The 21,124-nt window shown below is 45.2% G+C and overlaps 1 protein-coding gene across 4 annotated transcripts; it reads right to left on the reverse strand.

Moving 5' to 3' along the window:
- Window positions 1–113: 113 nt before the first annotated feature.
- On the reverse strand, window positions 114–21,124 carry LOC128331667 (dual specificity protein phosphatase 14-like). 4 transcript variants are annotated; one of them, XM_053265355.1, is made up of 2 exons: window positions 20,917–21,124; window positions 114–4,307 (listed from the first exon to the last, which is right to left on the reverse strand). In XM_053265355.1, the coding sequence occupies exon 2, from the start codon at window positions 4,300–4,302 to the stop codon at window positions 3,661–3,663; it is 642 nt and encodes a 213-aa protein (XP_053121330.1). In that variant the 5' UTR covers window positions 4,303–4,307; window positions 20,917–21,124; the 3' UTR covers window positions 114–3,660. The 4 variants fall into 4 exon arrangements, with proteins under 4 accessions (XP_053121330.1, XP_053121326.1, XP_053121327.1 ...); XM_053265351.1 differs by lacking the exon at window positions 20,917–21,124 and adding an exon at window positions 8,010–8,361; XM_053265352.1 differs by lacking the exon at window positions 20,917–21,124 and adding an exon at window positions 7,428–7,976.

Here is a 21,124-nt window from a genome sequence, read left to right on the forward strand (position 1 = left end):
AGACTCCATACTTGTTCCCTCCCTCATAGTTGCTTCACTTTTCTCTTGCCACTCAGAGATCCAAAAATTCATGAAACCTTAACAATCCACAGACCTTTACACTGCATGAAACAGCTTGTTTAAATTTTTATTAAGATTTTTTTCATTGAGCTGAAACTATAAGAAACCCTAACATTACTTTAGAAATTTTTCTTTTAGTCCTCTAGTATGTACAAAGTATACAGAACTGCAGAGACTTTAGATACATGTATATAGATTTACCACTCAAAAGGAAGACCAACATATGCTCCAGCCCTGTAACAAGCTCCTTCCCTAGATAGCTGAAATTCTGTTTGTGGGCCCAATACAGAGAGAGGTGTCTGGTGGCCAAGGCTACATTGATTTGTCTCTGTTGTGTATAGCTATCCATTAAAATGCCAGCAATTTTGTAAGACTTAAGGACCCTTCTATACTTCCCAGGGCTCTGTGCCTACTCTTCAGAATTGTCTTGGGGATACAAGGAAGAGCACACACACACACACACTTCCACTTTCAGCTTCAAATACTTTCTCTAACAATACTGTTTGAATAGCTGAAAAACAGATTTGGAAGATAGGGAGAATCCTGGGAATGTGGAAAGCAAAAAATAAGTTTTTTAAAAAGTTTGGTTTTTTGGAAAGTTCCCACATCACCATATTGCAGAAGAGTTAACTAACCTTTCTTTGCTCACCACTAATATACTTCTGGTGTTGTATATTTTCAAGAATAGATATCAAGAGGGACATTTGTGGTGTGGGTTCAAAATCTACATAATTTTTCCAGCTGGTGGTACCTTTCTTAAGCAAGCTTTCAACTGCTAGTAAGTTTGACCAAGGGAAGCTCTGGACAAAGTTTGCAGAAGAAAAACCAAAAATTGTCTCAGATGTTAAGAGGGGCTTTTTCCTGTCAGAAAAATGACACCTATATTTACATAACAATGCAAGTTGAACCCTCTGAAATAATGCAAAGCTACAAATATATACTATGACATGAGGAAAATCACTCTCTGAGTAGGCCCGTTGAAATTAAAAGGACACTTTTAATTAAAAGGCATCGCCTAACTTGTCCTTTCAATTCCAACAGGACTACTTTGAGTAATGCTCCTCATGTCAGCCATTGGGAAGAAGAGAAAGAATATTGTCTGTCTGAATGTTGCATGATCCACGTTTCCAAAGATCCAATATTGTCTATATTCACATGCCAATTTCACCCCTAGCTGACATATAGGCACTTTAGTTTCTTCATGATAAATGTGGAGGCATGGTCAGTGCCAGGTTGCAGGAGGACCCTGAGGCAAAGGCCCTGCACCGGGATACCCCGTTGTGTGCTGGACCTCGCACCCCTGACTGGCTGTTGGGTGGTTCTCCATATTGCAGCTTCTTCGTGGCCTGTATCCGTTGGCTGCCCAGTGGGCTTTTCCAGCCACATACCATGGAGGGTGAGGGGCGTGCGCATGGTGGGCAGCAGCAGGTGTCCTCCTAAGGACTAGGACTTCAGGAGTTGGCCAAGTGGGCCTTTCGATAAGTCTGGGCCCATGCCCAATCCCTAATGTTGCCCCTCGCTGAGGGAATTAACAACCTACCTTCCAGTACATGATGCCTTCCCAAATTGCTTGGTTATACAGAGACAAACTTTGTCTGGTGTATATATCTAGCTTAGCTAACTATTCTTCTGGAAATATTTTTTTAATACTTCTCTGTGTTTATAGAGTGGAGGTTTTGTGCAAGGGGAAGCATTCAAAATCTCCCACACATACATACACAAGGTGGAATACTTTTGAAATATTCTGCCAAGAAACAACAACCCTTTTTGCAGCTACAACATCTGAACTAACAGCTTCTTTAACTGTGCTTCTAGAATTTTCTAACTTGGCCTTCCTAGCAGAGTTTTGGCAGGAAATTGCTCTGAACAGTAAGTGAAAACTGAAACTTCTCAAAATGTGAGGATGAGATGTACGTCTTGTTCTTGAAAGTAACAATTGTTGTGAAACCACTACTAAATGGCTGTTTTTACAATGACAGAATCCTGAATTAATGTTTAGAGTTCTAGAAAGATGGCTTTTCTGTTTTTAATACACGGGGCTGGTGAATGCTGATAGCAGAGTATATCCGATGTGGAGGGAACATGCAATTACTTCACAACGCATTTCTTCACAGCAAAGACTATGAGTCCATAGATTCTTTAAGGAATGAGGATTTAAAATGCAAAATCTGAGCCCTTCAACAGCCTCTTCAAAGCACTCTGTAATCTGCATTTAGAGAGCAATTTATGTGGAAAAATAGCATTTCTAGTTTCCAAAACCTGGTCTGCACAGAGTACGTGAATTTTTTAGTGCAGTATAAGTCCAGGTTTTGTAGATAGTAAACTGTTTGCACTGAGCAAACTGGGTACATTTTAACAGATTTGCTCAACTTTGGAAACGTCTCCATGTTCCACACCACAGTGTTTTCAGAACTCTTCTTCAAATGGAAGCCACCACCAGCTTGGACTGAAACTTTTTGCTTGAAATTTGTCCCTCGCACAAATATTCAGACCAAAAGCCTATTTCCTCAGACATTACATTCGTCCCCAAGAATCGTGCCACACTACCATCCACTGGGATTAACTTTTCTTTGTAGCATTAAAGCTTTTGGTGTTTTATACCTTTTTTATTTCTATAGTTTCAATTACAGAAGCTTGTCTTTGGAACATTTGCTCCCGTGTTAAGATATTAGAAAACTGCTCATTCCCTTTTCTATACGTACCACCAAATCCCCTTCAGAAGTCACTTAGTTCCTGAGGGAGGGAGACTTTTGATATTGAACTGTAATCTGCACAATCACTAGAGAGATTTCAGCTTCTACCCCATTCCAGTTAAAACCCATCCTCCTTGCTGGCATTTACTCTCCGGTTTCGACTGGACCCTGTACAGAGGTAATATTAAATATTTTTCCCTCGCCCGGGTGAGTTTGAATTTCCTTCTCTCCCTAGGTTGGAACAGTATTCTAAAACAATAGTATTCACAACACCCGCAGGCAAAGTTGTAGCCTGCACAATGAACACCACTGCATTAAAGTCTCCCTCTTCTTTCTGGAGTTGAAGTGTTTCATCTGCTGTTGGAAGTTCTGTTCTCTTCAGGGTTTTTTAATTATTATTATTTTGCCCTCTTATTGGTGGAGCAATGTTTGAATATTGTGCCTTTGGAGCTATGTCAACATTAATGTTTGTCCCTGAGGGGGGAAGTGTATTGTGTTTATTAAAAATTAAGCAAGCCCAGGCCCTATTGCTGGGAAGCGGTTATGATGCTCTGTCTCCAACAGATTAAATTTTTCTCCCCTCCTTGCTAAGAGAAGAGAAATATATTCAGATCTTGGAGCCCCTGCTCTAAATAGAAATCTTACTTCCTATAAGATATAAGTTCTTAGTGATGTTTGTCACCGATTCTGACCAAAGATCAGAATCTACCATACTGGACAGTCCAAGCAACTCAGGTATTTTCATGATCTAATCATATTGCAAGGTCTTACAAAAGACTACAATAACAATTTCTTACCAAGGTCCATCATGTTGGAAGGTCATACTAAGGTCCTACTATGGTGAAACACTTTCATCATATATCCAACCAGCCCACCACCCAATCACCTTCCCAAAGTCACTCAGTGTCTATCTTAAGTTCCACAAGGGGACAAGCCCACGGGTCTCCTTTTCATAGACATCTGGAACCAAGCCGATGGGTGAGGGCACCATCTTGACGGTGTTCTTGCCAAATAGTTTGCGTTCATATTCAATCAGTTGCCTCCAGAAGCCCACGTTAGGCCTTACAACGGGCCGCCTGCTCTTCACCCACTCATGGGCATCCAAGAGACTCAATCGGTGGTATTTCATTAAATAGGCAATACAGAGGGAGGCTGACCTGCTTACACCTGCCACACAATGGACAAGGGTTCTTCCATTCTTCTTCCCTGTCTGGTGTATCCTATCTGCCACAGAGTCAAAGTACAAGGACAGCGGAGCATGAGGAAGGTCGGGCACAGGCACCTTGACGTAGTCAATATCTGGCCAGTTGGCATTGGGGATTTCCATGGTGGCATTCACTACACAAGTCACTGCCCTAGAGTAGACCATATGTCTGTTGGATGCTGCGTTGCCAGAGCAGAGGTAGAGGCAGGGGGAGATTTGAGCAATGCCTCCTAAGACAGATAAAGCATTCCCAGCAGTTGGGGGTGGTTTGGCCACAGAAGGGGGTGGAGAACGGCGGAAGAAGCCGTGGTTCCGGAAATTCATAGTGGATGGTTCAGCGTACATAACAGCTGTGGGGAAAGGAGAGAGGCAAACATCTTAAGCATTTATATTCTCTAGTAAAAGGGGCCCAATCCCATTGTTTTAATTCTTTCACTTATGCTGTGAGCACTTGATTAGGCTAGCCAGGCTCCACTGATCAAAAGCTCCCCCATGCCCTCATTCTGACCCCTTTCCTGATATCTCCCTATCTTAACAAATGTAGAATCAAAGTAAAATCCTCTTAAAGGTGATGAGGTGAATTTGGGGCAGGAGCTGGAAATTATTTTTTTAGAGTAGACAGAAGGGATGGATAGGCTGAGTGAACTGAAATATGGGGAAATGGCAGATGGATAGATAGGCAGACAGAGCAAAGTAAGTAAAAGAAGGCATGAAAGATGGAGGGAAGGAGATACGCCACAAGTTCTACTTCTGTTCCAAGTCAAACATCTCCCAATAATCCTACCTCAGTCATTCCCTCGGAGCCCCCTAGCAGCTGCTCTCGGCTGCCCCCACCATCCCGTGAGGACCCCTGCTTTCAAGGGCTAGACGCTGGGGTGGGGGAGGGAAAGAGCTAGAAACTATGATGCTGCAGGAATGATGCGCAGAAGAGGGATGATGGAAAAGACGGGAAAATGGAGGCATAGGAGAGAGTGGACAGCCTCTTAAAGGGACAGTGGACTCTTTACTAACCCCTGAGTGCTCTCCACCTCCTCTTGTCAATGCCCCTTTTCTGTTTGCAGCCTTCACCCGCTCATACAGTCATGAACTCAAAATGGGGTGGGGAAGCTTTCAAGGTTAATTCATGACTCATATTTTGTGATTATTAATGCTTTGGGAGGGAGGTGGTTTTGCATCAGAGGTTTCCCCCTCCCCTATACAAGGAGGGGAAGCACATTTCTATACATTGCTCCCCACAGCTTTTGCTCTCCCGTTCCCTCCAACACTGCATCCCCACATTCGACTATCCAACTCCCTAACCCCTCCACAATAAACACCCACAAGAACATCACTGAAATGCAAATAAAGACCCTTCCATTAATAAATACCAGTCTGTTCTGGTTCTAAATGGGACATACTGGGTTGTCTTGGAATCTGAGGTGTGCTGTCAATATATAATTGATATCTAACAAGGATGTTTTAGAACATGGGTATACTAGGATTTATTAATGCATCCTGTAGGAATCAGGGATCATTCCTGCTGGGATGTGCCGCTGCTCACTGGGATATACCACATCCTGACATACCACACTGGTTGCAAGAGACTCCCTCAGTTATGCCATCCTGTGCAACAATAACTGGTCCTTAAGCCTTAAACTTACTTTAAACCTTACCTTAAACTACACACACACTCCACAACTCGTTCTACCTCATTTCCTTACTTTCTTTACTTTGACACTTCAAATAACCGTTCTTGACACCTTTCTAAAATGTAGTGCTGTCAAAAAGCAACCATGCTTGAAAATTGGGTGAGGACAACATGGAGCTAATACTTAAAAGGCACTGAGCACCCTGGACCAGTGCTGTGGTCTGAAGGCAGAGAATGCAGCAACCCCACTGAAGATAAGGAGGTTTGGATTTGATCAGTGCCTGGGAACTCCCATGCAAGCTGTCCTGAGCTCTATGATGGAAGACAGGCAGAATCTAAAAGAACAAATTAGTTACTCCTTAACATGCCTTTGCCACTTTTCTACGGCCACAGTCAAGGTAATTTCTGACTTCTGACAAAGCATTTCTCTGCTTTTTCCATGTATGCTTATATCTGGTATAATCATTCTAACATGAGTAAGGAAGAAAGAGTTAGGTATTCCAGATGAATGAACCCAGAATATATAATTTTTGAAGGATGATACTGGATACATGTCTTATAACTGCTATTCAAAAACCCCTAACTGAAAATGGATATCCCCCTACACCCCACCCCACCTTTCACCAGTTTTGACATAACATCTCCTGACTCAAGGAGTCTGTCAGGTCCAGGAGGTTGACTTTCTAGAAATTCTGAACCCTTTCTTCTAGCTTCTGCCTACAATCTCTTCATCCTGTATGTTCCCTTCAAAATATCTCACCCTCAAACACCTTTGACTTCAGATATGCCTATGATGTTTTGAATAATATTCTTTACAAACTTCAAAATACACAAATATCCAAGCACGCATCTCCTAATTGTCTGTTGCCTAAAGATACACACCTCTCTGGTCCCTAAGCTCAGCAGCACCCCAGAAAGATGCATAATTTTCATGCACTTATCTAAACCTTAGTCCAATGTTTAACACTTTCTGTTTACTTGGACATTCCAAATGTTAGTCCTTAATTCAGCCCCATGTTCCAGATTTGAGCCTTGAAAACTCAGCCTCACCTGACAAACAAGGCCCCCCAAACTCTTCCCTTTAACCCAAACGTCAAGCAACCATTCCTTCCCCATAAAACCCCAAATCTGTCCAGAAACAGAGTCACCTTTCTCCCCCTTCTCCCACATTTTCATTTCCCATGTCATTTCTGAGCCCTCTGTCTCTTAACCAACCCGAAAAACTGTTAAACCTCAAATCCGTTCCCCCTGAAATCTCACGTTCTCAAGATGTAACAATTCTGCTGTACAGTTATGGTAGTAAAAGAATGGCAGTTGGGTGGATTTGTCTCCCTGTTTGTGTGTGTGTGTGTGTGTGTGTGTGTGTGTGTGTGTGTATGTATTCATGACTCTGAGCCACGTTAGTTTCTATGGACAGAGAAGAAGGGTGTGGTAGTTATTGTGTGCTAACTACTTTGGGGGGAAAGGTGTGCTGTTGATCTTGTATATGTATACCTCAAATCTGTCTACCATATAGTTAACAAAATCTGATCCAACATATTTTACATTCCCCCCTCTCCTCATCACCCCAATTTATTCCACTCAAATGCCCCAAAAACACAATTGCCACTTGCAATTAACATATCAGATGTTCCTGAACCTGGAACTCCAAACCACTCCCAATTACCCAAATCCTCACCCTTCCCAGATTCCCCCCGCCCCCATTTCCTCCCATTCCAAGGCCTCATCTCTGCCCCACCTCAGAAATCAAGATCCCCTGTGCACATATAAATAGCAATGCCAAAATCAACCCCTCCTTCTATTCCAGACAACTCCACATTTAATAAGCAAATAAATAAATTACCAGTGAGTTTCTTGCTGTCTTTCAGGGGAGGCTTTGGCTCTCACAACTCTCCCCTTTGGCCCACCTAAAATGCCTTTGGGGAAGAAGGCTGAGAGTGGGAAAGAGTCTGAATTGCCTATTTCTGATTCGATGATGTTATTCCCTTCCTTCCTTCTCTCCTTCGGAACAGAGCTCTTTCTAAGTGCATATATAATTTATTATATATAAATAATAATATATAAATATATTATTCTGCCCTCCTGGCTCTGCTTCTTTCCTTCACTCCCAGCTTCTCTCTCTTTGCTCCTTCCTGCTGGGTGGGGATCTGGAGTTTCCTTCCCTGGCTCCCCCCCAGAGTTGCCTATATACCACCCCTGCCAGCCCCCTCCCTTGCTGGACCACTCGAGCGTTGGAGGTAACAAAGAGTTGCCATGGCGACGAGATGCGGGGGAGGATGCTGTCGTCAGAGCCAGTGACACACGCCGCGGCTCGCGAAGGAGGAGGAGGCGGAGGCGGGGGAGGGCCTGAAAAACCCCGGATTTCCCCCTCCCGCCTCTGCTTCCGGCGCAGTTTCTCCTCCCCACAAGCAAGAGCGTGACCCACCTAGGCGTTGTCCTGGAGACGCCAATGCTGCAAAATTCACCCTGACCATCCCAGACTAAAAATGCACCATCAGTAGGACCAGAAAGCCTCCAGGGAGGAGGGGCAATTTGGCCCCCTCCACAGCAGTTTTCTATGCATGGGAGATATGGAAAAAGAAAAAGAAAAACACTTAGAGGCTGGACATGGTTTTCTGCCCGCAGCGGAATGATTTCGGTGCTAGGTTCTCTCCATCGCCCTCTCATACAAGCCGTGGCACCAGCCGGGGGGCGCCTCTTCTGGGCACTGTTTTGGGGGAGCTCACGCCACTCTGCTCTCGCCAGTATCTCTCCGCTCTCCCCCTACCCGGGATATGCGTCACAATCTCGCCCCACCTCACCCCACTCTCACGCTCCTACCGCTGAGCCAGGAAGGTGTGAGAAACGCTCGTGAGTCACAGCGAATGTGCCAAAACTTCAGGCCCTGGAGGGTCGACTAACACGGGGCTCTATGGGAAAGGAGGACGGGGCTTGGCGCTTCATCAGGGTGGGCATCCCTGAGGTGGGAGAGAGGAGGGGGCGGTGTAACGGCTGGGACGGAACAGGCCAGATCGGGTCTTTCTAAATATAACGGAGGCAATAAGAAAAGAAAAAAAACACCGCGGAATGTGATAGAGATGCTTCAGAACAGAGCTAGAGCGCAAAGAAACTCTTCCAATAGTATACTTTTATTAACCTCTTTCCCAACCAGAACTCATCCGGAACGGAACGGACGTTTATAAATAATGTTTCTGCAATAAAAAGTAGTACATAGGAAGCTGCCTTCTACCGAGTCAGACCATTGGACCATCTAGCTCAGTATTGTCTACACAGACTGGCAGCATCTTCCCCAAGGTTGCAGGCAAGAGTCCCTCCCAGACCTAACTTGAAGATGCCAGGGAGGGAACTTGGAACCTCCTGTTCTTCCCAGAGCGGCTCCATCTAAGGGGAGCATTTACATGTAGTATCCCATCCAAATTCAAACCAGGGTGGACCCTGCTTAGCAAAGGGGACATTCATGCTTCCCACCACAAGACCAGCACTACTCCTTAGATTAGTCTACCCTTGTAGACCCCTGTCCAACTTGGCTTACCACATCTGGTAATTATATTATCAGAGAGGGTCTGGTAAATATAAATGCTTCTCTGAGAGAGGACAGGATGCCTCTTTGTCTTAAGCTATTTTGATTGATTGATTGATTGATTGAAAATATTTATACCCTGGCCCTCCAGTGCACTACTGCTTGGGGCAGCTCACAACAATAAGATAGATACAAGATACAATAAAAGTAATTAAATTAAACAAAAAAGTTGTCAGATTAAAAACCACAATCATTATTAGGTTCAAATTAAAGGTTATTTTATAAGCTAAAAACTGAAAATTATGAAAAGCTACCTATCAGATAACACACAAAAATTGAGTGTTAAAAAGCCCCCTTAAAAAGGTGTATTTTTATAGATTTTTTTTTAACACGGAGGGAGCATGGCGAAGCTCTTCAGGGAGGGTGTTCCAAAGCTGAGGGGCCACAACCAAAAAGGCCCTGTCTCTAGTCCCCGCCAACCAGATCTCAGTTAGTGGCGGGCCATGAGCAGGGCCTGAGATGATGAGCGGAGGGCCCTGGCAGATTCATATGGGCAAATGCAGTCCAACAGGTACCCCATCCCCAAGCCGTGTAGGGCTTTAAAGGTCAATACCAGCACCTTGAATCTAGCCAGGAAGCGGACCGGTAGCCAATGAAGCTGACGCAGGATGCGTGAAGCTGACGCAGTATTAACTCGTGAAGCAACTCGCACCCACGAGCATCCTTGCGGCAGCATTCTGAACCAGCTGAAGCTTCTGAACAATCTTCAAGGGCAGCCCCACATAGAGTGCATTGCAGTAGTTCAATCTGGATCTTACCAATGCATGAGTGACTGAGGTCAGGTCCAACTTCTCCAAGTAGACCACTTAGACCACTTTTGAGGAAACCCACATTGGATCCCTCATAGTTAACAAATTACAGACCTGTTTCCAGTCTTCCATGGTGGGGCAAGGAGACTGAGTGGGTGGTGGCCTCTCAGCTCCAGGCAGTTTTGGATGATGCAGATTATCTAGACCCATTTTAAACTGGCTTCCGTGTGGGCTATGGGGTTGAAACTGCCATGGTCGGCCTGATCGATGATCTCCAACTGGCTATCGACAGAGGGAGTGTGACTCTGCTGATCCTTTTGGATCTCTCAGCAGCATTTGATACCATTGACCATGGTATCCTTCTGGACCTCCTGAAGGAAGTGCAGTTGGGTAGCACTGTTATACAGTGGTTCCGTTCTTACCTCTCTAGTAGATTCCAGATGATGTCATTTCTAGACTGCTGTGCTGCAAAGCGAGAACTAAAGTGTGGAGTTCCACAAGGCTCCATACTGTCTGCAATGCTTTTTAACTTATACATGAAACCGCTGGGAGAGATTATCAGGAGGTTTGGTGCTGGGTGTTATCAATATGCCGATGACACCCAAATCTATTTCTCCATGTCAACCTCATCAGGAAATGGCATATCTTCTCTAAATGCCTGCTTGGAGGTGGTAATGGGCTGGATGAGGGATAACAAACTGAAGTTGAATCCAAATAAGACAGAGGTACTGACTGTGTGGAGTGGGACCCAAGAGATGGTTTAGATCTGCCTGTTCTGGGCAGGGTTACACTCCCCCTGAAAGATCAGGTACGTAGCTTGGGAATGCTCCTGGACCCAAAGCTCTCCCTGGTTTGTCAGGTTGAGGCAGTGACCAGGAGCACTTTTTATCAGGTTTGGCTGATACAACAGCTACATCCATTTCTGGAGGTAAATGACCTTAAAACAGTGGTACAACATATGCTGGTAACTTCCAGGCCTGACTACTATAATGCACTCTATATGGGGCCGCCTTTGTACGTAGTCCAGAGACTACAATTGATACAGAATGTGGCAACCAAATTGGTCTCTGGGACAACACGAAGGGACCACATAACACTGGTTTTAAGGGAACTGCACTGGCTGCTGATATGTTTCTGGGTGAAATGCAAAGTGCTGAAATACAAAGTTTATATTACCTATAAAGCCCTTAACAGCTTGGGTCCAGGGTATTTAAGAGAGTGCCTCCTTTGTCATGAACCCTGCTGCCTTACAATCTTCTGGAGAGGTGTGGTTACAGTTGCCACAGGCTCATTTGGTGGCAACCCAGGACCAGGCTTTCTCCGTGGCTGCCCCAGGACTTTGGAATATGCTCCCTGCTGAAATAAGAGCATCTCCTTCTCTGTTTGTTTTCAGGAAGACCCTCACTTCTCACTTCTCACAGGCTTTTAATTAGAATTAATTTTAATAATTTGTTTTAATAATTGTTTCATGCTACTGTTTTTATTTCTGTTTTATGCTACTGTTTTGTTTCGTGTAGTTTAATCTGTGCTGATTTTTAAATATTGTTTTAAATTTTGTACACCGCCTAAGGATGTATATATCAGACGGTATAAAAATATGATAGATAAATAAATATTAGGAAATACAGTAGTCCATGCATTATTAAATCTTATGAGTCCTTTCCCAGCCAAACCCCATTCTTAACAAAAGAGAGTTTGGAACAACCGATTCTAAGGCAGCAAAAAAGATTCACATACCACACAGTACTAGGTGGGTAAATGGCAAAACATCTACAAAATACACATTCTGGAGCACAGAATAAGGTTTGGAAACCTTATTCTGGAAAACATTCGAGCTATGCAGACCAACCACTCAAGCTATGCAGGGGTATTTGAGGGACCGCCTGCTCCCAAGGGTTGCTGCCCACTTGACGAGGACATCTGAGGGGGCCCTGCTCCGGGTGCCAACAATGAGAGAGGCCCGGCTGTCGTGCACTCGGGACAGGGCCTTCTCTGTTGCTGCCCCCAGACTCTGGAATGCTCTCCCAGTGGCCATTCGTTCCTCGGACTCCATCACGGCTTTTAGAAAGCTTGTAAAGACTTGGCTTTTTACCCAGGCTTTTACATAATCGTTTTTACTGCTGCTTCTGGGTGTTTTTATCTGTTGTATTGTTTTATGCCTGTTTTTATATGTTTTTATACTTGTAGCATGATGTTTTTATTGTGTTTTTATTGTATGTTTTTAACTTTTGTAAACCGCCTTGGGGCTATCTTTTAACGAAAGGCGGTATAAAAATGCAAAAATAAAAATAATAAATAAATAACCAAAGTCACAAGTTGCTCTAGAAGCAATGCAGTCAGCCACAAAACTCCCACAGGTGGCTGTGAGGTGAGGTGATGGCCTAAAGAGGCACCTGTGCCATGGGGTGCCCAGTACAGGTGTCCCGCCCCGCCCCCACTGCCCACAGGTGTCACCTCACCTGCCTGCTGCTGCTACTCTCCATGCTGCCCTGTTGCCCTCTGTGAAGGAATGAGACACAAACCCCTTCTCCGTTGTAAATATAACATCATCCTAAATTGTTTTTTAAAAGATTTTGTAAATTGTGGACGATGCAAGTCAGTTAATGGTACTAGAGAAAGACATGCTCCAGGTCTTAAGGCTCACATCCATTTCAGAGGACGAATACAACTGAAGGAAGCCCGGGCGGGTGCGCGGCTGGGGGAGTCAGTCATGTGACTTGCCTCTGGGGGGCCCCCAAGGCAGTGAGCCCCCAGACAACTGTCTCCCCTTGCCCTATTATAGTTACGCCCCTGTATGTTAGCTGGTCTCTGTACTGGGTCAAAAGTTCAATCTTGTTTTTCTATAGTTTCACATTTGGTTTAGCATTGCGACAGTAGGTTTTTGGAGGGAAAGGAGATTTTTTAAAAGAGAGGGAATGGGGTTTTTTGGTTCCTATTGGCTGGGCTGAAGAGCTAATGGGCAGAGAAACTGCATATATTGGGAGTGTCTTGGGAAGTCAACTGAGTCTTGGAGGAGAGTCCTGCAGGTGAGAGCAGCAAGAGCCTTGAGAGCAGTGGCTGCAGTGGAAGTAGAAAGGAGAGTTGAAGAAAGGCAGCCCAGAGAGCTGAAGTCTGCTAGAGTTTGCCCAGCCAGCAAGAAGTAGAAAAGACTGCGAGCCAGAATCACTGGAAGAGAAAGGGAGCCAGGCTGGACTGAGCCCCAGACCTGTGCTATCTGAACAAAGAAGTCTGCCCAGCCAGCCAGAAGCTGAAAAGAAAGGGCTCTGAATAAGGACTTGTATAGAACCAGGCAGTGATTACGTTGCTACAGATTTTTCGTTATCCTGCCCTGCTCTGTAAGTACTGCTTTGTGTTGGATTTTTCTGTGAAAGAAATGTTTTAATTGAGAAATTTTGTTCCCCCCCCCTAAAACGAAAACTTTCTTGCTAAACATAGTAGAAGCTTGTTGATTGTCTCCATCCCATGCCTATAGGCCTTTCCACTCTACTGAGGATCAGTCTGGGGTTTTTGCAGTTTTGGAAGGGCTGTTGCAGTGGACTCAGCCATACCAAAAGGCCACTTGGTGGCAGCAGTTAAAAGGGTAGGAGGAATAGAGGGCTATTCCTCTTCACATGGTAGCCTGGTGGGGTAGCTGGTCCTCCACACCCTCCCTTTCTATCCCCCTCTCCTACTGGCCTTCCACCAACAGGCTTGCTCAGTGGGAGGAGGGGAAAGAGACTGAGAAAGAAAGCCGTCCTGCTAGTGAGTCAGCAGTAACTGAAGCTGCCATTCTAGAGGGTGCTGTGGTTAGAGTGTTGGACTGGGACTAGGGAGACCCAAGTTCAAATTCTCATCTGTCTTCTATATCTTTAATTCTCCAAGATGTGCTGCTGGGGATGTGTGGTGGAAATCTCGCAAGAGTGGTGGCACCACTCACGGGAGTTCCTGCCAGCAGCAAGTAATTTGGGTGGGGCTAGCAGGACAGAAAATAGCAGTGGCGGCTGGTGGAGGTGGCCAGCGGGCGGAGGCAGTGGGTGGAGCCGTGCCAATGGGCAGAGGCGGCAGCAGAGCCTCACCAGCTGACTGGAGGAGGAGGCGGGCGAGTGGGAGGAAACAGGCCAGTGGGAGGAGGCTGGAGGAGGAGGTGGCCAAACTAGGGCTGTAGATGCTCTGCACTCGGACCAATAAAATAGTTCAGCCATAAAACTCACTGGGTGACTCTGGACCAATCACGTATCTCTCAGCCTGATCAATCTCACAGGGTGATGGAGAGGATAAACCTAATTATGTATACTGATCTGGGCTCCTTGGAGGAAGAGTGGGATAAAAATGCTTGTGGTAGCAATCATGAATTGTCCCCTTGGCTAAACAGGGTCCACCCTGGCTTGCATTTGAATGGGGGATGTGTAAGCATTGTAAGATATTCCCCTCAGGGGATGGGGCCACTCCAGGGCTGAGCTAGATGGACCGATGGTCTAACCTGGTAGAAGGCAGCTTCCTATGTTCATAAATAAAAGCACTTGCTTTACCAGCCAACACCTCACTACCTCACCACTAATCTGCACTTTAAAAACCCCATGTGCCCAGAAAGTAATGCATTTGAAAGATGGACAGAAGGGAGGTGGAGCTGGCACAGCCTCCTAGTGCTGGTGTCTGTTGGAGCTAGGACCCTGGCAGCATCAACTCTCAGCTGCAATGTCTCATAGTGACCACTGGGGGAGGGGGGTTAGGGGTGTGGATAAAAGTGCTGGACTCCTCCCCTCGTTGGTCTTCCAGTATTAGTTTTGTCTCCAGAGATGGCTGTTTGTGTTGGTCTCTCTCCTCAGCCACGAACTATAGCTGAAATGAAGCTGCAGGTTTTTTCACATTTGTTTGTAACCTTTTCTTTAAACAAATCTTTGTAGTTCTTCAATACTAAAGAACTATGGGCCACCTCCAGCCTCTGAGGCAGGATGCCTCTGAGTACCAGTTGCAGGGGAGTAAAAGCAGAAGAAAGGGCATGCCCTCAACTCCTGCCTGTAGGCTTCCAGCAGCATCAGGTGGGCCACTGTGTGAAACAGGATGCTAGACTGGATAGGCCTTGGGCCTGATCCAGCAGGGATGTTCTTACATTCTAACTGTCTCAAGACCTCATGCTTTGCTGCTTTCTCACCAAGCTGGTTTTGCTTTGCTATTTGGGGACTGAACTGCCATTCTTCCCCTAGGGTGTCAGTGTCAGGGGCCTCAGCCAATGCTGGGGGGCTAGCATAGTCAGTGGCATCTTGGCACCGCCTCAGGAGGCAACAGGATTTTTAATCCATGTTCTGCCACTCATTCCAGGCAATAAACAGCATCCCAGAAACAGCATCCCACCTAGTCCAATGAAACATGATGGGTCTGGATAAAAGAAGCTGGAGTTCTGCACTTTTTTTTCTGGAATAAGGTTTATTGCCTGAAACAAGTGTGAAGAACTAGATTTTGTGCGAGATTTCTGGCTTGTGCATTTTACTACATTTATATCCCACTCTTCCTCCAAGAAGCCCAGAGTGGTGTACATGTTTATCCTCACAACAACCCTGCAAGGTAAGTTAGGAGGAGAGATAAGTGACTGGCCCAGAGTCACCCAGTGAACTTCATGGCTGAATGGGGATTTTAACTTGGGTCATAGTCCAACACTAATCACTACACCATGCTGACTCTGTTACTGCATCTCTCCCATCTAGACCTATGGGACTTGTAGTTTTGGATGGTCCATCTAGTTTGGAAGCTGGCATTCCTAGTTCTTTTTCCAGAACACTGTTTATCACCCAGAACAGGTATCAAAATGTGGTTTTTGTAGAAGTTTTGTGACTAAATTCTGCATCCTACCTAGCCCTGTGTGACATGTGAACCTGACTGTGTTTGATGCTTAGTACCAGTTGTTTAGTCTCTTTCTTTTTTTAAATATTAAAAATTGGTTTTGTCTGGGAAGGGCTTAATAAAATTTTAATAATGCATGGGTTTAATTTGCAAAATATTGTTCCCATGTGTATCTAACATACCCCACTGTGTTGCACAATCATGATAATGTATAATGTCCATTTTGGCCTGTACCATTCTGTTCCAGATGGGTTCAGGTTGGGAAGATGCTAATGAAATTATAATATTTGAAAGGTTTTGAGTCTAAAATGTTGTTCTCAGGTGTCTCTTACACATCACGATGTTTTTTGCCTCATTTATAATCAGAAAGGGTCTGTTCCAACCTGTTCCATTCCAGCTTTTACACCATCCCATAGGACACAGCTTAGGACTGGGAGAAATAAAATATTTCTAGGCTACGGCAATGTTTTAATTGCATTAAACTGTATGTGGGATGCACTGGAGACCAGATTAGGGAGATGTATTTTTCTCTGGAGGGAACAAATGACCTTTGAAAATCATGATAGCCAAATAAAACCTCCATGTTGGATATCAAATGCTAACAACAAGCAGTAGGGGCAGATCGTTGCCTTTGAACCTTGCTCATGGACTTCTGGGAGGAATGTGGCTGACCACAGTTGGAAACAAGATGCCAACCTTAGTATGATTCAACAGGGCTCATATTCTGCTGGGTTTCTTTTTACAAGCCCTGCCTCCTCCGGGCACACTTCACAGCTAAAGCAAATCAGTTGAATCCTTCCTGCAGAACAGGAAAAACAGCCAGTGTGGTATAGTGGTTAGAATGTTGGACTAGGATCGGGAGACCTGAGTTTAAATCCCCATTCAGCCATGAAACTCAATGGGTGACTCTGGGCCAATCACTTATCTCTCAGTGTAACCTACCTCACAGGATTGTTGTGAGGATAAACATAACCATGTACATTGCTCTGGGTCCCTTGGAGGAAAAGCAGGATATAAATGTAATAGATAGGAACGTACATACATGCCTACAATGTGTAAATAACTGGCTCCTTTCAATTTAGGCATGTTCATATTCACATACTTTTGGATATGAATTCCACACGGTTATAGATACAGTGCTAATGCACCATCTGCAGTTCTGAATTAAGTGGTCAGCAGTCTGGAGTATCTTATTTCATCCATCCTCGCATTTGCATCTCCTGAATGTGCGCTTTTATCTTGCTTATTAGGGTAAGCATGACTCAGCTTATTCCCCTCACCTAAGGTTTTACAGTATTTACAGTAAAGGGAACTTAAGCCTCCCTTTTAACATAATACCGAGCACTGTGGTAATTGCTTGGCTGAATTGCGTGCCTCCTTGCAACTAACATAAAAGATGCTACCATGGAAATGGATTCAAAACATCGCCAGATGCAATGGGATGTAGTAATGAGATTCCCTGGATATATTAAAACACCATCATAATTACTAGTATAAATAACATATAAGGTGGCTATATTTAACAGAATAATTGGGTCATCTGGGAAAAGACAGAACACTATGATTTTTAGTGAAGTAAATGGCACCTTAACAAAAGGTATTGTAGAATAGAATTTACAAGAGACAGTGTGATGTAGTGGGTAGAGTGTCAGATTAGGAATAGGAAGACTCTGATTCAAATCCCCACTCACTTGGGACCAGCCAATATCTTTCAGCCCAACCTACCTTAGGAACATAGGAACAAGCCTTAGACAGAGCCAGACCACTGGTCCATCTAGCTCAGTATTGTCTACACAGACTGGCAGCGGCTTCTCCAAGGTTGTAGGCAGGAAACTCTTTCAGCCCTATCTTGGAGATGCTGCCAGGGAGGGAACCTGGAACCTTCTGCATGCAAGTAGGCAGTTGCTCTTCCCAGAGTAGCCCCATCCCCTAAGGGGAATATCTTCCAGTGCTTAAATATGCTCCATGGTGTGCCCAGTGAGGCTTACTCCCATGTAAGCATGCCTAGCATTGCAGCCTGAAAGCAACAACAATTTAGGGAGACAAGAGGACTTGACATTTGTTTGGGGCTGGCATGCACTCTAGGGGCCCCACTGATTGAGCAGGGACAGGACCTGTTCTCTGGCCACTATCCTTGGTTGAAACTACGGGTCCATTGACAGGGGGAATAGATCCATAGGTAACTAATACTAATTTTAATTATAATGAAATAATGTGCTAAAATGGACTCTGCCTCTGCACACCAAGTTGTGGATGGTTCCAGCCCACCAGGGCATTTGAGTTGTGTAGCCCTGGTCTACACTGACTGGCAGCGGTTTCTCCAAGGTTGCAGGCAGGAGTCTTTCTCAGCCCTATCTTAAAGATGCTGCCAGGGAGAGAACTTGGAACCTTCTGCATGTAGGAGGAGAGGAGAGCTGGTCTTGTGGAAGCAAGCATGACTTGTCCCCTTAGCTAAGCAGCGTCTGCCCTGGTTGCCTATGAATGGGAGACTAGAAGTATGAGCACTGTAAGATATTCCCCTCAGGGGATGGAGCCGCTCTGGGAAGAGCAGAAGGTTTCAAGTTCCCTCCCTGGCTTCTCCAAGACAGGACAATATTTTTATTTATTTTTTAATAGGACAAGATTTTTTTATTGAACCAACAAACTACCAAAGCATACAGTACGTTGCCAAAGCACAATTATATACAAAGTGGTTGTTTGTACATCATATATCTACAAAGATTTACACACAAGGATTTGGAAACCCACAAGGTTATGAAGTATATGCAGGTAGTACTGTAACTCGGGGATGGGGGATTACAAGGCACATCAGGTAATCGGAGGGCGGGGGGGGGGGTTTACGTCCAACTTCCATTTCCATAATTTGTCCCATTGCTGTTTAGAAGAGATACTCTTGTCTTTTTGCACATAACCATACAAACTTTTCCAGAAGAGATTTACTGTCTCATCTGCGTGAACCTCTTGGTCGCGTCTTCCCTCCCTATTCCTATGCAGGAGCATTGCATAAATGACATACAGGTTTACTAATCTGATTACGAGAAGGGGAACGTTCCAATTCCCTAGTATGAGGGCACCCATTCCGTCCCGTTTCCTTGAAGGTTTCTTTCTGGGACCTCGAAAAGAGGTTCTATCACTCAAACCTGAGGTTAGTTCTTCCCAAGTCTGTTTTTCCAAATCAGGCCACTCTTACAGCTTGCTTACTCCCTGCCACACTCTTTTGGCTACCACACACTCTTTTAAGAAATGTGAATGGGTTTCCCTGAATGTTTTGCCTAGCTCACTAACTTTCTGTTTGCAGGTGATTTTAGGACACTCTTGCTGGTCCTCTGGGAGCCATGGCTTAGCCGCATTAAGTGGTAGTACTTGGTGGTATAAGCGCCACCTTGTTTCCCATAAATGGAAAGGGACTTTTTTCTCCTTAAAGAGAGCGATAGGGTGATCGGGTTGAAACAAGTACTGTGAAGTGCGGTGTTTGTAGCGTTTACGTTCTAAATCAGGTTTTTAAAAACCCACTTCAAGAATCTCTCCATAAATTGTTTTCCTTAGCTGCTTAACTGAGGAGGATCCTTTAAATAGATCGGGTTCAACCTTCCATTTTTAAAGTGTGAATAACAAATCTCTCAAGTAGTCCGGGTGTTCTCTTTTTAATACTTGTGTGATGTTACCATTGAAAGATCCTTTCCCCCACCATGCTATGCCCCATGCTGACTTACACCAACGCAGAGCGAAAAGTGAGACTCAGTTTTTTTGCAGGAGGTTGGACATATCATGGACATTCACGAAAATCCAGTTTCCAAAATTGTAGGAAATGAATTCAGTTACAAAATAGGGTTGCAGGGCAGGTAAGGCTAGGCCTCCCCGCTCAACCCCCTTAAATGCTACCGCACGGGCCAAAGGGAAGGACACTGTGTGCCATACTAGACAGAAGATCTGGCTTTCAACTCTCCAAAGGAGATCGAGCGGGGGAGGATAGACTACCGCCAGGTTATGCACCGGGGCGGGGGGGGGTATCAGGTACGTCCGGATGTAAACCGCTTTCTGGTACATGGCAAGGCTCCATTTTTTCCACATGGTGATTTGAAGCATTACTTTTTCTTCCCAATCTGTCCAATTTTCCCCCCAGACTTTTTCCTTAATCCCATATTCAGTCCCCCAAATGTTTACTGTATCTACCCACCTCAGTTTGGACTCTGGGGCCCCTTCGCTTTTACATTCAGAGATGGGTAGGCACGAGAGTTGCTGGCGTCCGGGGTCCATTTTAACAAATACACTTTTGTCAGCATTTAATTCTGAGCCCGAGATCTTGCCATATTTCCAGAAGAGGTCTAGTATTACAGAGATTTCATTTTCATTCGATAACAGTAATGTAACATCATCGGTATGAGCTACAAATTTTACCCTAAACTCAGAATGTGGTTCTGAGTGGACAGGTGGTTCAGCTATCCCATCACTCTCCCTCCTCCTCCCTCCCGGGAAGATCTCGCAGAGATTCCTGCCTGCCACCTTGAAGAAGCAACATAACATAAGATAGACACCAGCAACAGTCACTGGAGGTACTGTGCTGGGGGTGGAGAGGGCCAGTTACTCTCCCCCTGCTAAATGAAGAGAATCACCACGTTAAAAGGTGCCTCTTTGCCAAGTTAGCAGGGGCAACATTGCGGGGGGGGGCACACACAGAGTGTCTTTCCCCCCTTCCTCAGTACTCCCATGACCTCCACTTCTGTCAGTCTGTCTCCTTTCAGGTTTTAAACACAAGGCAGAAACAATTTGCACACACTCAATCATCTATTCCCCACTGAATTTAGGTTTGAATTTACCAAAGCAAAATATGAAAAATGAACACAGCAGTTCTGGAAATTCCACTGTTTAATATGCCCATTCTTGCCCTTTGGGAGAGCAAAGCTTACTTTACTTGCAGACAGTCCCACACACATATCCCACCTCCCTCCATAAGGAGCGACGAGAAACTTTGTCCCCCACACAGAACTAAGGGCTGGACACAACCAGGAAGTAACGAGCTGCCTGCTGGAGTGGAGGATCGCCTCGCACAACGCTTATCAGGCATTAGCATACAAATAGCTGCGGCCCGGCTTGCTTCCGGGATGGAAAGCTGTAAACGATCTGCAAGGGTCAGAATAAAAGCGTTTCTTGCTCTCTAAGAAAATGTAACAAGCAGGTTTACTTACAAAAACTTGATCAGTTAAAAAGCACTGAAATGGTCAGCAGCCAGGCGGCTGGGGAGGAGGGCAGGGATTGGCTGAGGAGGGCAGAGAACTCCCCGCCGAAGTTCCTCCCCAGCCACGGCTTTCCATCCTTCCTGGAGGGACGCCGGCCTGACTTCTCCTCCTCCTGCCGCCGCCGCCGCCGCCGCCCGTCCTCCTCTGAGAGACTGCA

The sequence above is a fragment of the Hemicordylus capensis genome, chromosome 6 (genome assembly GCF_027244095.1).
Source record: "Hemicordylus capensis ecotype Gifberg chromosome 6, rHemCap1.1.pri, whole genome shotgun sequence".
Classification (NCBI taxonomy): Eukaryota; Metazoa; Chordata; class Lepidosauria; order Squamata; family Cordylidae; genus Hemicordylus; species Hemicordylus capensis.